This window comes from Salmo trutta, chromosome 1, assembly GCF_901001165.1.
Source record: "Salmo trutta chromosome 1, fSalTru1.1, whole genome shotgun sequence".
Lineage (NCBI taxonomy): Eukaryota > Metazoa > Chordata > Actinopteri > Salmoniformes > Salmonidae > Salmo > Salmo trutta.
The window spans coordinates 30,718,793-30,735,217 of record NC_042957.1 but is presented as its reverse complement, the minus strand read 5'-3'; the positions used below and the strand labels follow the sequence as shown (position 1 = coordinate 30,735,217).

General features: G+C 42.4%; 1 protein-coding gene across 12 annotated transcripts in view; it reads right to left on the bottom strand.

The window, feature by feature from the left end:
- The window catches only part of ptprk (protein tyrosine phosphatase receptor type K), a 148,697-nt gene that overhangs the window by 49,367 nt on the left and 82,905 nt on the right, over positions 1-16,425 (bottom strand). For all 12 annotated transcript variants that reach the window (XM_029752914.1, XM_029752948.1, XM_029752923.1 and 9 more), the window contains exon 7: positions 13,047-13,340. In XM_029752914.1, the coding sequence (XP_029608774.1) occupies positions 13,047-13,340 (294 nt within the window). The remainder of the gene's footprint in view (positions 1-13,046; positions 13,341-16,425) is intronic.

The following is a 16,425-nucleotide window of genomic DNA, read 5'->3' as shown; positions in this document are numbered from 1 at the left end:
TCCTTCCCAAACTTGATTATATTTCACCTTTTATTCTCCTCAGACAAGTACCAATAAATCACGTCTTCAGGAGGAGGAGAGAAACTCCTCATAGAAAATATAACAAAGGAATGGCGAGCATTGCCTGCGTCTGCCTCCCCCCTGGGACCACTGTAAAACTCATTCTCACTATTCCCAATGGGGAAATGAAACGCTGTGTGTCACTCCAGTATCATATCAATTACCCACACAGTTACCACTAGCACTAGAGAAATTGTATTCAGGGAGAGGACGGATGTGATTTTCCTCCTTGTGATCTTCTGTACCGAACGAAGATTTTCAATTAAGAGTCAGCAGGGTTGACTCTGGATGGAGCTGGAAATAAGAGCACTATCTGCTGCTACACTTTCCAACATGGAAACTATTATGAGAGATCTAATGGGGTACATACCCTGTGATGTCGCAAGCGAGGCTTGTAGTAGCTTGATAACCTAGAGGGAAAAGTGCTACTTAATTTTTGCATTTTAAATGACCTGAATTTCCCAATACTATCTCTGGGAATCTGCATGTAGATTTCCAGCAGTGATGAACTGTTTTTGAAATCACAAAAATACACTGAAACATTCAGCAAGACTGCACAACTTTCACATTCTGAATTGCCTCACATCAAAGAGCTGAGATTTCAGTGAACTACGGCCGTTTAGTGTATGTAAATGTTTGGAGGGGTATTCGGTGCGCCACTGAAGTCATGGCCACATGTGTTTTGATTACACGCACATCCCTTTAAGCTTGCGTCGGGCATACGACCTGACAAACTACACTACTGTGGATGTGAAATGTTTGTACATATCAAGTCACAGTGCCCGGCCATTCAGAACACAGCAGTCGCTAGACTCTCTACTTCCTAGTCACTGACAATTAATCTGATGGCTTCTGAGGAGGTTTACAGCCCCGGGACAAGCAGAAAGCTGCTCCACTGCTGCTGTCACTTTCCATACACATTCCTCCTTCTGCCCATTACGGAGAGCAGGTCCCTCTTTGACCGTCGCTGATAATGGGTGTAGTATAACAATAGCAGGTACAGTATGATCGTTAGCGGTGAAATATGAGGTCTATTCCTGAGCGAGGCAATGCCATTTCCACAGGAGGCTGTGTGATCCATACATCCCTATATAAAGAGTAGCACCACAAATCACAGGGAGGAAGGAGCCAGATAAATCTGTAAAACAAGCCCAGGCACAGATTACCTAACTTTGGCAAGAGCAAAATGTCAAGGAGGCATCTTTTTTTCTTTTTTGCCATCTTTTATTCATCTCACATGTGATGGATTACTATCAGGGCTAAGTACTACTGTATGAGGTGCAGGGGGAACGAGTGTAGACTCACACTGTGCACTGTTGGGACTTTCACTTAGCAATCTTACCTCAGACAACCAAGTTCCAAGCAAGTAGTTAGTGCCTTATCTTACAGAGCATATTGATGTGGTAGGATATTAACCACCGCAGAATGGTAGGATATTAACCACCGCAGAATGGTAGGATATTAACCACCGCAGAATGGTAGGATATTAACCACCGCAGAATGGTAGGATATTAACCACCGCAGAATGGTAGGATATTAACCACCGCAGAATGGTAGGATATTAACCACCGCAGAATGGTAGGATATTAACCACCGCAGAATGGTAGGATATTAACCACCGCAGAATGGTAGGATATTAACCACCGCAGAATGGTAGGATATTAACCACCGCAGAATGGTAGGATATTAACCACCGCAGAATGGTAGGATATTAACCACCGCAGAATGGTAGGATATTAACCACTGCAGAATGGTAGGATATTAACCACTGCAGAATGGTAGGATATTAACCACCGCAGAATGGTAGGATATTAACCACTGCAGAATGGTAGGTGTGAAGAGGATCATATACACTAGAATGGAAAGTCTCTATATTCCTGTGATCTTTAATTGTATTGAAATTGCAGCCGGTGCAGTCTGAGGAAGACCGAGTGGGAGAGAGCCGGGAGGGAGGGAAGAGTGAGAAATGGCCAGGTACTAGAGTTCTTAAAAAAAAGCCACACATTTGTCCAATTTCTTCGTTTTAAAATTCAAATTGCAGAGCCTGTAAGGAAGCTGATAAGCAGTCTAAAGGAGTAGTCAACACACACCCTAAGATATAGAACAGGTGGAGTATATGTAATGATGGCAAGGGAAAAAAATATCATTAAGGATTAATGCAGAGTAATGGTTTATTAGGAAGGTCTTGGTAGTAAGGTTTTAGCATACTTGTGTTTTAAACACAGCTGTTCAACTGGTTCAGTAAAAAGGCTAGTAAATGGGAGAATCCATTGTGAGAATTGACTATATAAAATGTAAAGTATGGCTGAGAAGAATTCATTCAGTAATACACTATTCAGGCAACTGGTGTATGACGCACATGTTTGCACAATATCATGGAGGTATTTTTCTTTTCCATGTTGTCATTCATTACTTTATGATTCAAATGGAAAGCGACATTGTGTTCATCACATCCGGAGTAATGCAAAGGATCATGTTTTTTGCCTCAACGTAATGAGCAAAAGATGGGTGGCTGGATTACAAAAATCTACCAGAACCGAGCAAAAAAAAGAAAAAAAGAAGGAATTTACATTTAAATAACATTTCCCTCTCACATACAGATGTGAGCAACTTCATGTTTGTTGAAAGGATCTGTGGTCTCACTGACGCTTCGCTGTGCATTCTGCAGAAGAAGCCTGGGCTAACTGTTGAACAAACATTAATCACCATCTCCTTTATCTGCTCTGCCCGGCCCAGCCTCCACAACACCGCCAATCGTTCTGCTGTTAGGGAGGCCTCGGCACGCCGCGGGGTGCGCCACAGAGCCAAAGCCATCCCTTGCATTTCATTACTACCGCCTATTTAAAAGGCTTTAGCCTGGGAAGATGAGATAGTCGGGAAGGCTGCCGCAGGGCATTCCGGAAAATTGCTCAGAGTTATATATTTGTGGACGGCCACTCGTTGGTGGAATGACTTATTTCACAAGAATGAGTGATAACTCGCGGACATGCTATGTCAGGGAGAAAGAATAGATCTGCCTTGTAGTTTAACTATTCAAAAAGAGGCTTAGGAAGAGTCTGTATAACCTATAATACAATTATTATATTGGCTGAGATATGAAAATATGTACGTGGCGAAAGTATAAGTAATAAAACAATATTTCCTTATTGTTGGAAGACATATTTTCATTGAAATGTTAAATGTTTTTCTCTGGCAACCTGTTCAATACCAAACAATTGTCTCATGAACTGCTATTCACTAGCTCCTTTTGTGTGAATTGTTTGGTACAGCATGTGAATAACATGGCATATTATGCTTTCAACAAAAGCGCAAAAGCCTTCAATAGTGTATTGTTACTTTATTAAGGCAACGCACAAGGACAAACCCTATTTTCAATGAATTGCTTTCATTTAACTTACTGATCTATGTTTTAAATGAATGCTGGGACCATACTGAGGCCACGGTTTATTTTACAGATGAGTCCTGAATAACCCAGTAAAACTGCAGGAGATTTGACCGTTATTCTGTTACCAACCTTTGCGTCTGTACAGTTTTGCCAGTAAATGCGTTTGTCTAATTTTCAGTGGAAATTGTTAAAAGTAGTTATTGTGCAGAGTTGTATGGTTTGTTAACCACTTACACTTGTGGAAATTGGCCTATATGGATAGGCCCAAATGTAAATGTTTCTAACAGAACTATAAAAAGCATGTGTTAGTGCTAAGCGATTAGTGCATTTTGAGGTCGGTTCAGTTATTAAAAGGTAATCACAGTTTTCGGTTTTGATTTATATAAATGCTATAACACAGAATAAAACAAAAGTCCCATGATGGTAGTGACTGCTCATTACTGCATCCTTTGCCTCTTCCGTAGTGGGCATAAAAGAGAGACCAGACAAGTAGATGCGCAATGGATTATGGTCATTGTAGTTAATTACCACATTTTATGCGTTAAACTAATATTGGCCTGTGGGAAACTACAACTACGTCGCACAGTTCAAACTGGATCAGATTTATCTCTGGAGAAACTGTGCAATGTGCGCATTGACCTCACAGGAAAAAAAAAATGGCAGTCAAATAATTGAACCGACATAGATAAATTAGTTGTCAAAAAAATGAAAAATAACCCACATTTATGTTAATCGCTCAACACTATGCATGAACATGGTAGCAATTGAAAGACAACACTGGAGATTCAGGCCAAAGGTGAGGACAAAAACAAGACTGAATCCAAACATTACACTGATTTTTCTGGGCGTTTTACATTTACTGTACTTTTAGGATTTGTAAATAACAATCTAAAAATACTCTAACATAAGAATATGAATTAACATTTTGCGTAGGTGCAAGATGACTAACAAAATAACCATTACAAGGGTCTGAGTGAGAGGTCTAACTGGTGTCTCTAAGTGACCACAAACACACCTCTCTAAACAGTGTACAGTTCCTAAGTAATATCAATGCACTTTTATGACTAAAGGAAAGAGCCTTCTACTATAAAGTTTTTTTTTTTGTTTTTTTAACACAGCCCTGCATCCCCACCATCATACAATCGCTGTTGTTGTTTACGCAATCCAGAAATGTTCCATTTATAAATCGCCACCAGGGTCAGGTGGGCATTATTCGAAAGTTTATTCTATTGCCAACATAGCTAGCTAAGTTATAAAATACAATCTTAGTGTCAGGCTTTCAAAAGGCACTTTAGACAAACAGATTGCTATTTTGGTGTGCATAGAATGGAGTCATGAGTGCATTCAAGTGCGAGTTCTGCAGCTTCGTTGCTTCACAATAGGACAAACACAGGCTTATTCTGTTCAGGACAACCCAGGGTGTAAGACATGTCATCCATGTAACTGTGGCTCAAACATAGCGATCATAAACGTTGATAGTGTAAATTACATTAAGTTTTCAATTACGGAAATGTGAAGTGCACATTTGGACTCACGGGTATGTGGTTTGCTTGTATGACTTCAAAGCGGTATTTACTATAATCCTCGACATTTCATCTGTCAGAATACATCGACTCCTCTCGATTTACAGCGTTTCCCTCCACTCAGACAACAGCAAATGTGCAAACGTTGCCCAATTAGCAGGAGGGATGGGAGGATCTTATTGTCGTGCGCGGTGCTCAAGTTTATAACGGCTGTCAGTCAAAACCCATACAGCGCTGTCAAACGGAAAACCTGAGCTCTGACATCATTGATAGCATGTTACTCTACAGCCACTGCGTTGCAATTTAGGCACGTATCAATGACAATCTGCCATTTAACCCATAATAACAATATATGCCATTGAGCAGGTGCTTTAATCCAAAGTGACTTAGTCGTGTGCATACATTTTAAGTATGGGTAGTCCCAGGAATCAAACCCACTATCTATTAGTAGCAAGGACCATGCTCTACCAACTGAGCTACAGAGGACTGTACAGTATACAGGGGCTGTGAGTGGAAAGAGATACACCTTGAAAGCAATGGTTTTTGTTTGACATCATTTTTAATTGGGCAATTCCTTTCGGAACAGGGAAGGTCATGTGTTGACCGTGGCCTGCAGTCGAGGAGGCCTCTTCTCTGGACAGAAATCATTGAGAGGGCACACACTTTCATTTAACTAGGCAAGTCAGTTAAGAACAAATTCTTATTTTCAATAACAGCCTAGGAACAATGGGTTAAATGCCTTGTTCAGGGGCAGAACGACAGATTTTGTACCTTGTCAGCTCGGGGTTTCGATCTTGCAACCTTTCGGTTACTAGTCCAACGCTCGAACCACTAGGCTACGCTACCCTCTAAAGAGGGCTACAGGTAAAGGCCTTTGTTGGAATTAATTAATTGAATGTAGCCCTGCTCTCTGGGTAAAAACAATCATTGGGAGGGAGAGTCACGACAGGTCAAAAGACAGAGAGCAAAGCTGACATTCTGTCAAATAGACATATCTCCCACTGGGCTTCTAGCCTGACTAACTCAATACTATATAGACTTTTTTGTTCAGCTCAGTCCCCATGTTCTTTCAGATGTTGCATTATTTACCATTATCAATATGCACTATAATGGAGTTAGTCCTTCAATGTCGTCTAAACGGCTGCTGGCCAGCTCTCAAAGACCGAGCAAAGTGTCTCCTTATTCCCCTGTGTTTTCCTCCCTGCACTTTGTTTATAATGAGAGTTCTCTGATTTACTGAAGCATTGCACACCATCGGGCTCAGACCACATTCTGGCCAAATGGACGTGCTGCCCCTACTGGTGCTTAGGGGGACACCTTCCACTGGCTCCTACACTCATTAGTTCCATTTTTAAGACCCATCGGCCTCAGTGTCCCACTCTTCTGCTGCGCGGCACGGAATCATATAGGGCCAACTATGGAAAGACGCAGCTTTCGATTCACGTAGTAGCATACAGAGTAGAATACACTATCTTCAATGGATGGGGGGGGAAAAGGGTAATAGATCCCAGAGGTCGAGTGAGGAGTTGAAGAAAAGAGAATGAAATGGAGAAAAAGTTTGCTTGGGGTTCTCAGCAAAAAGAGTTTAATAAAAGTGACACATTCAATTACTGGGCTGTGTGACTGGAGGGTAAATAACACGTGACCCACAGATTGTAACAATCTCACTCACTTATAGAGGCAAAAAGAAATGAACTAGATTTTCATTCATTCAGAACATTGCCCCTAAGATAGAGCGTGGTCAAGTCAAATAATGTTTTTTAATGCCCTGCACTATTACAATTAATTATTTCTCGAGTCGGCAGAAATTGTGTCATGACACATTAAATCGATCTTAATTGATATGAATTGTTCCCCCTCCTAATCCCTTTTGCAATGCACGGTGTGGAATGAGACAGAACAAATTGCTTTGCTTTGTAAATATCCTCATTTATCATGATGAAATAAAAGCCAGCCTCCTTCCTATTGTAGAGTAAGCCTTCCTGTGTATGCATCATTACTGAGAAGCACTGAGCAGCCACACAATTAATAATAATCCACATAAAGTCAAAATGGTTTGTGAGGCAGCGGTAAAAAACACAACAAATACCAAACAATCCCTTCCAGTCACAAGGCAGGATTTCTCAGAGGCGCTCGTGATTAAAAATGGAGCAAACAAACAAACGAGAGGATTTATAGAGAGAAGATTCCCCAGCAGCGTTGCCTTAATTGAGAACACTGGCCAGGGGACTTGGTAGAGATAGGCTTGAGAGGAAGAGCGGTGCCTGGGAGCAGAAAACATTACCATCCACCACCACCGCTCTGACAGTGAGTCCTATTGACAAAAAGCTGGACTTGTTTTTGTGCCAGGCCTTGGTTATGTATGGTATGAAATATTAGCTGTAACATGAGAGGAACAACACAGAAGGTAAACTCGATTTACCACCCATGCCAAACAGGGTGCATTTAAATAATACATCAGAGTCCATGCTTCAGCAGTCCTGTGTGGATTGTCACTGTCTGGAACACCATTCCTTATGATTCATCTTCATCCCGCGCAGCTTCCCATTTCTCTGACTCCCACGAAAGAGTAATGCCAGGCCTAGCGCGGGAGACGCTCTGGAAGCGCCTGAGGTAACGAAAGTAATATACCAACTCCATGTCCCCCGCCATTCACTGCTTGACAGTCATTTATGTTATCAACCATTCAAACTCATTTGGCAGTGGAATGCATTTCTGCTCCCCCCTTGAATCCATCAAAATATGATATTCCAGTAGGGAGTCATACTAATAGATGCTGTGCTCCAACACGTGCTTTATTTAGTGCAGGGGTTCCCAAACTTTTTCATTCAAGCCTCCCCATGCCACATCTACTTCTATGGGCACAAGCACTGTTCATGACACAAACTGTTCACACCCCTCTTGTTGGCTGAGAGAATGTTTTGCAGGTTTAAAGCTTATTTCCTGCAATTCTACAGATTTTGTCATTGGGTACAGAGAAAGTTTAGCCGTTTTTTTAAAGCAAATTTTCTCGCAATTCTATACATTTTTTGCCATGTCTAATGTGTATTCATGTGATATTTGAGTGACTTGAAGATTACTACAAAAATCTATGGGCTAAAAATGCTAGCTAAAAAACATTAGCTGACATGGGCTAGACATGTTTGACAAGTTTATAAAACGGCTCTCGAAGTTATGCAACGACTGACGTCACAAGAGGAAAACTGATGATGCACTACCCAATTTCGAAATGTCACCTTGTGCATTCTACTATTACAACTTTCAAGAGTAAGTTGAAGCCGGACTGCGTTCCCTACGGGGCCTAAGGGCAGTTTGGGAACCACTGCTCTAGAGGACGATCTGTGACTGCTACCAGGACTACTGATATAACGACTACTGCTACTAGTACTAGTGTAGTACAACAGCTAACATTTTTGATCATTCCACACGCAGTGGGTCTCACTCTTTCTCTCCCTCGCATTCTGATAGTGTGCATTTATTCTCAAAATCTCCGCTTTTCGTGCCTTTCAGTACTTATGGGGTATTTTTGGAGAATAATACTGTTTTGAAAGTTCCCCTGACCCATGGACAACCCCACCACAACTGGTGTCAGTCTCACTGCAGGCAAAGTCATGGGCAACAGATTAGCAAATGTCACAGGAATTCATCCTTGAAGAAACACTAGTCCCTCTGAGGTAGGTCAGTAGTAGCATGTACAGTTGTGTGTGTGTGTGTGTGTGTGTGAGAGGTTATTTTCAAACGTGTCAAGTGGAGAGTACAGACTGAGTACCCAAATCAATAGTATTAATCCCAGTGTACTAGGATGTTAATAACATCAATGGGGGGCCATAATCACCATGATCGTTTACCACTTTCCTATGCAGGAGGAAGAAACACTCATCCTGTATGGGGGGGAAAAACAAATCTCTTGTGCTTTTAAGGGTCTTTGAAATGAACGCAGAACTCAAAGAATTAGACCCCTAATTAATATTTCTGGCTGCAGGGCCCAATCAAAATCAATATGTAAGACTGAGCATTGATCATGTGTGGAAAGTCAATGTGCATATGAGAGTGGATGGGTGGAGACCTGTGTGTTTGCACCTGAGAGGAAATAGTCCTCACTGCATCACTAAGCACGCCCGTTGTGTTTTGGGAGGTTTGTCTTGAGACTCCTAATCGCCGGTCCCTTCGGCGTTCAGCAAATAGATGGCGACAATTAGTGATAGCATACACCAAATCAAACACCTTGGCAACACGTTAGCGAAAAAGTGGGGGAAAAAATCCTGACCGAATGCATTCCTTTCAGTACCACAGGACAGGTTGAACTGTTGACCTTGGCTCTAAATAGGTTGTTATTGGATCGACTGTTCATCTGAAGGGCTGCCGGTGATTTCATTGAAATTGCCTCAATAAAAGGCCTGCCACTGCAAATGTCAGCTCAGAGAGGTCATTCAGTAGTAATCAGTACACCTTTTTTCTGTGTAATCAGCAATGTGATGGTCAGCCACTCGTGGTTCTCTATTACCTTTATTAATTGGAATGGTGTCTTGCCACGAGTGCGACGTCCTGACTCTCACACTGACTGAGGTCCTTGGAGAAAACACTGACTGAGTGGTCCTGAAACATCTCCCTGATAGATAGGCCTCTGTTCTGTTTGTCAGTCAAAGGAAACCTGACACTCCATTACTGGACAGTGGTTACATCAGCCTCAGCTCAACCTAAACACGGGATTCTTCCCAAATGACACCCTATTCCCTTTTTAGTGCAATTACCTTTGAACAGGGCCCATAGGACTGTAATAGGTTGCCATTTGGGACACAGATATGGCTACTTTTGCTCCATCCCAATGCTCTTCAACATTTAAGGGTGATATTACTAAAGCCCATGCAGGACTACTCTGTCTGGAGGAGCGAGGCTAAAGTATATGGCTGAGGACCAAGTGCAGTGCTAGCTAGTTCTGCAGAGTTAATTGCTTTTTGAACTGGCTTCAAGAGCTTATCCTAGCCTGTGATGCTCTGAAAGCACAACATGTTCAGACATGTAGAACTATTAAAACCAATCAGGTCGGTTACAGATGGCAAAAGGCGTTTGTAGCGCGACTTGAGGTGCTCGTAGAAATGCACAGGCGAATCAAAGCCGTACGGCGCACTAAGAGCATTAATTTTCTCTGCCTGTCTGTCATGCAGGAAACTGTTCTACTGCAAGTGTCAGCTTAACAACTCTACTACTTCCTCTCCAGTCAATACGGTGTTTCCTGTTTGAATTTAAAAGGCGACAACATTTCAACACTCTCCGGTAAAACCCCTACTGGGCATTAGGAACCGAGTGGTCTGTTCATTTCATTATACACAATCTAATTTCCAGCTGAGGAGTTTTTTGAGCAGGCAGTGGTATGGAAAACACTTTAGGTTCTTGGAGCATAGAGTGCAGAGGACTGCTGAGTCTATCCTTTCAATAAGAATCCGGTCCAAATGAAGCCTCTGCTCATTCTACCAGACATGGGACACACGTTGAGTAATGATGATGATGAGCTACATCCTATATTTGAAATCTCTAGTTGAATGTAGCCTTTAATGATGTTTTACTCATCAATTCTGCTTGTAGGAGGTGTTGCTTGGCTAGCTGAAGAGTTCTTGATGAGACCAACAGTCCTCCATGTTGTCTCACTATCGTGTGGGTGAGTGGTTTGTCTCGACGGTGATGAAAGAAAACCCTTCCCGTGGGAAAGCAGACCTGCTCTGTCTACCTTTCACTATATTTTCTCTCCTCTCTATCCCTCAGTCCCAGTCTTCTGTCTGCTGGTTGGTAACCAGTCCAATAGGGCTCAGGTGGCAGACAGTGCGCGGCCTGCCTGGCTATTCCAGCAGCACCGTGTCATGTGCTTCCCTCAGGAAATCTGAGGCACTTACACAATAGTACAGTTCTTCCACAATCGTGCCACACCTATTCACACACACATACATCCAACTTAAAAGGCAACAGCGAAGAAGATTGTTTCCAATGCTTTCTTTTCTTTTCTTGGCAGTGTTTATGGCAGGAAATGGGGGACTTAAGGCGAGTCTACGTGGTCTGAAACGGTCGGGGGAAATTAAGCACAGCTGGGAACCATGGTGGTGTATGACATCTGTTTAATGTGCTGGGACAGACGACAAAGTGACAACATGGTAGGAATGCCACCACCGTAATATAAACCAGACACTAATGGACCCACCCATTTTCCCAGTACAACAATACTATTACACAAAATGGTGGGGAGAGAGAAATATATGGAACGTGAATTCTATGCAGCAATAAATGGTGGCAGTAACATGCACCAGCAATTATTAGCTTTCATTCCCCGGCCTTCGAATCGTTTATTTCTTTGTTATTTAACAGTGAAGCATGGGGAAATGATCAATACGTTATTTTGCTGAAATGGCATGACATTTGTAAGAAATAAATTACATAGGGAGCATGCTAAAAAATATATAAATACAAATACAAACGCAAACTCTCTGGAGAGAGGCGCCCTGAGGATTTTCATAATGCGTTCGCTCACCCTGCAAATCAGGAACGTGACATTGACTAGTCTGCGAGCCACCCCGCCTCTCTGCTACCCAGGAGCTCTTGTCCTAATAGTAATGTACTGCTAGTGAAAATAACCTGAAGTTCACAGGAAAAAGGTTAAACAGTGTGAGAGGAAGTTGATTTTGTTTGTGTAGGAGAACACGTACATAAGAAATCTCTGCGCACTGTTTGCCATTCTTGGCCTGCACTTGCTCATGGCACCCGTTCCCAGATGGAGAGGAAGATGCTCAGATGCTTAATATTAGCATTTTAGATACAAAGCAAGGATGCCATACAATTCCTACTGAAGACAAACTAATAATCTCAAAAGGAATCTAGGGGAAGTGTAATCTAGTATAAAAGTGTCTGTCATACATACAGGGTATACTTTAAAAAAAAAACTAATATCAAAGATTTGAATTTAGGCTGCCTCTTTAATTAAGCCCAGTTATCAAAATGTGTCTGCTGAGAACATAGACATATCACAACATCTATTTACACAGATGCCTGGTGCCTACATCTCTCAAATTGACTTCCGAATCACCAAGGATTCCTTTTGCTGTGGATGTCAGGGTCTGAACACCAAAATATGAAACTGGAAAAACATCCTTATGCATTTTGCTAGGTGGGCGCATGCAGTGAGATGTAGGACAAACTAAGGAAGAGGAAGATATTGATATATACGCTTCCTGTATTGCCATAAACATATAATGCGTTCCTGCCATTTCCGTTCCTGACAATTTCATGGGCAGCACATAATTTAATGATATGATTGGCTGTGATGGATGAAAGCAGCGACATAGAGTAGGCATCTCCTCCCGAGCAGACTACAGGGCTGTACCTGGACTATGTCCCCTGGAAAACCTCACTCCACAACCTGACAGTAGCCAAGAGGAAACACAAAACTACAGAGAGTCCCCACTCTGAATGTCAATCTGGAAATACAGCTGGTCTATTCACATCTGAGGGTGAGGCATGAGAATAGATGGATAGTGTCTCAGGCTGATGGAAAGGCAATGCCCAGAGTAATGAAACACTGCATACATTCCGCATTATTCTTAATAACCACTTTCCATCTTCAGATTCCTTCTCCGTACACAAACGCTCCACTACGTGCTCCCCCATATAACTTCTGTATATAGTCCCCGCCTTGTTGATATGCTGTTTAATGCAGATGCCATGGCAACCCAGGACTGTGTATCACGCCGCCCGACAGAAATGAATGAGAATTCCTTCCTCAGGTTTGTCATCCATGGACCCCAGGGTAAATACTGGCAAGGTTCGTTCTGAAAAGCATGCTAGTTTATTTCCTTAGAAACACCCCCTACATCTGAAAGGAACTCTTAGTGAGTGACGGCCATGACACTACCTCTACCAGGAACCTTGTTTATTTTTCCCTGGCTTTTCCAATTATGTTTTCTAAGAGCGCCCAAGGCAATTATCTGTATGCAAATATCACAGAGCAGTGGAACGCGGAGAGAGGCAACAGGGAGCAAAAAAATTGAAAATTAAAAACAACGGAGAGAAAAGGAAGGAAGGAGATGGAGACTTACCGGCACACTTGGTCCTGGTGATGAGAGGTGGTCCAGACTGGCCGGTGCCCCCCTCCCCTGGTCTAGTGAGCAGCACACGGATCTCGTACTCTGTGTCTGGGTCCAGGTGCCACAGCTTGTAGTTAGGGGAGTTGACAGCATGGGTCTCTATCCAGCTCCCTGATGTCATACGATACTCCACCTCCTTCAGAATGATAGGGCCGTCCCCAAATATGGAGTTGGCATTGAGCTGGATCAGAAGGTAGGTGGGTCCAACACCCAGCAGCTGAGGGGGTGCAATAGGCCGCGGGGGTTCTGGAGGAGACAGGCGGGAAACAGAGAATATGGTTTAGCACAGCATACTTCAAGGCATTTCTATTAGGGACATTATCTATTTTTGGCAAAAGCTTCCAGTGTCTGTGTGTTTTTATTGCAGACGACAAAGTATCTACTCAATCAGAAGTATCCAACTAAAAGGTCTGGATAACACATTTTTTTATGACCCATTTGGACTCTCTTTTCCAAATCGATAATCAATCTAATGAGATTTGTGTCATCGTCACACCCAATGAATTCAACAGGAAGAAGTTCAAGTTAGAATGGGTCCGAGGGCACCAAACTCTCAGACCGACCAGATGGTTCCACTTCCAGTCAGTCTGGAATCTCTGCTTCTAGCTCCTAAGCAACTTTGCAGTATTTTGTTTTTTTTGTGTGTCATTTCTTACAAGCATTTCGCTACACCCACAATAACATCTGCTATATATGTGTATGTGACCAATAAAATTTGATTTGATAAGGAGACATAAGGACAGAGCGTTGTTTAACGCACTCAGATGAAGCTGGTCTCCGGCCTCTGCACATCATGCAGGCCTCTGCTTTTCCCTCTTCTCTCTCTTTTCTCCCAGGCCAGATGGCTGTCGGCCGACTCATTTGTTGAAGCTAATTCAACAGCAGTGGCAATACTCAGAGATCACATTAAGTCCAATCTGATAGTCACTGTACTGGTGCTAACCCATCCTGGCCATATCATCTTCGTGAACACACGTTACCGTCACAAAGTCGGTTATTCAACATTCTGCTTGCAGTACATTTTATTCATGTCCACCTGTTTACCTTCCACTTAATCATCTGTTTGATCAAAAAGTGTGGTACATGTACACTGAGTATACCAAACATTAGGAACACCTTTTTAATATTGAGTTGCACTCCCCACAGCATGACGCTGCCACTACCATGCTTCAATGTAGGGATGGTGGCAGGTTTCCTCCAGACATGTCGCTTGGCATTCAGCCCATAGAGTTCAATCTTGGTTTCATCAGACCAGAGAATCTTGTTTCTCATGTTCTGAGAGTCCTTTAGGTTCCTTTTGGCAAACTCCAAGCTGTCTGTCATGTGCCTTTTACTGAGGAGTGGCTTCTGTCTGGCAACTCTACCATAAAGGCCTGATTGGTGGAGTGCTGCAGAGATGGTTGTCCTTCCGAAAGGTTCTCCCATCTCCACAGTGGAACTCTGTCCGGGACAGCCAGCTCTAGGAAGAGTCGGGGTGGTTCCAAACTTCTTCCATTTAAAATGATGGAGACCACTGTGTTCTTGGGGACCTTCAATGATGCAGACATTTTTGGTAACCTTCCCCAGATCTGTGCCTTGACACAATCCTGTCTCAGAGCTCTACGGACAATTCCTTCAACCTCATGGCTTGGTTTTTGCTCTGACATGCACTGTCAACTGTGGGACCTTATATAATATAGACAGGTGTGTGCCTTTCCAAATCATGACCAATCAATTGAATTTACCACAGGTGGACTCCAATCAAGTTATAGAAACATCTCAAGGATGATCAATGGAAACAGGATGCACCTGAACTCAATTTCGAGTGTCATAGCAAAGGGTCTGAATACTTATTGACATAAGGTATGTTTTTTATTTTTAATACATTTGCAAACATTTTTTTTTTTTAAGTTTTCATTATGGAGTATTGTGTGTAGATTGAGGGAAAAAATTATGTAACAAAAATGTGGAAAAAGTCAAGGGGTTTGAAAACTTTCCGAATGCACTGTATATTAATCCGTCTGTCTGCATATTTCAAGACATGGCATATGAGGGTGAAGTGAGATACCTGATGAGTTGGACAATACTTTTCACATCAATCATCTTGAAAAAATGTAGACTTAAAAAACGTAAATCAACCAATCCTCCATCGATAACACAATGGAAAGGTAAAATGTTGAAAGTGCGTGGGCGACAAAATGAGAGAAACCAAATGGTGCTGTTTGAGGCCATGTGGCAGAGAGTGATGCGAGCGCTGGAGATGGGGGTGTGAGCAGGTGTGATGTCATTGATGTTTGTGTGCATTTGTATGCTGTCGTTTGCATGTGTATGTTTTGTATTGTTTAAAAAATATATACAGTACCAGTTAAAAGGTTGGACACCTACTCATTCAAGGGTTTTTCTTTTTTTTAAACTATTTTCTACATTGTTGAATAACAGTGAAGACATCAAAACAACACATATGGAATCATGTAGTAACCAAAAAAGTGCTAAACAAATCAAAATATATTTTAGATTATTCAAAGTAGCCACCCTTTGCGTTGATGACAGCTTTGCACACTCTTGGCATTCTCTCAACCAGCTTCACCTGGAATGCTTTTCCAACAATCTTGAAGGAGTTCCCACATATGCTGAGCACTTGTTGGCTGCTTTTACTTCACTTTGCGGTCCAACTCATCCCAAACCATCTCAATTGGGTTGAGGTCGGGTGATTGTGGAGGCCAGGTCATCTGATGCAGTACTCCATCACTCTCCTTCTGGGTCAAATAACCCTTACACAGCCTGGAGGTGTGTTGGGTTATTGTCCTGTTGAAAAACAAATGATAGTCCCACTAAGCGCAAACCAGATGGGATGGAGTATCGCTGCAGAATGCTGTTGTAGCCATACTGGTTAAGTGTGCCTTGAATTATAAATAAATAATTTACAGTGTCACCAGCAAAACACCCCCACACCATCACTCCTCCTTCTCCATGCTTCAGGGTGGGAACCACACATGCAGAGATAATCCATTCACCTACTCTGCGTCTCACAAATACATGTCGGTTGGAACCAAAAATCTCAAATTTGGAGTCAAAGGACAGATTTCCACCGGTCTAATGTCAATTTCTCGTGTCTCTTGGCCCAAGCAAGTCTCTTCTTCTTATTAGTGTCCTTTAGTAGTGGTTTCTTTGCAGAAATTTGACCATGAATGCCTGATTCACACAGTCTCCTTTGAATAGTTGATGTTGAGATGTGACTGTTACTTGAACTCGTGAAGCATTTATTTGGGCTACAATGTAAGGTGCAGTTAACTCTAATGAATTTATCCTCTGCAGCAGAGGTAACTCTGGGTCTTCCTTTCCTGTGGTGGTC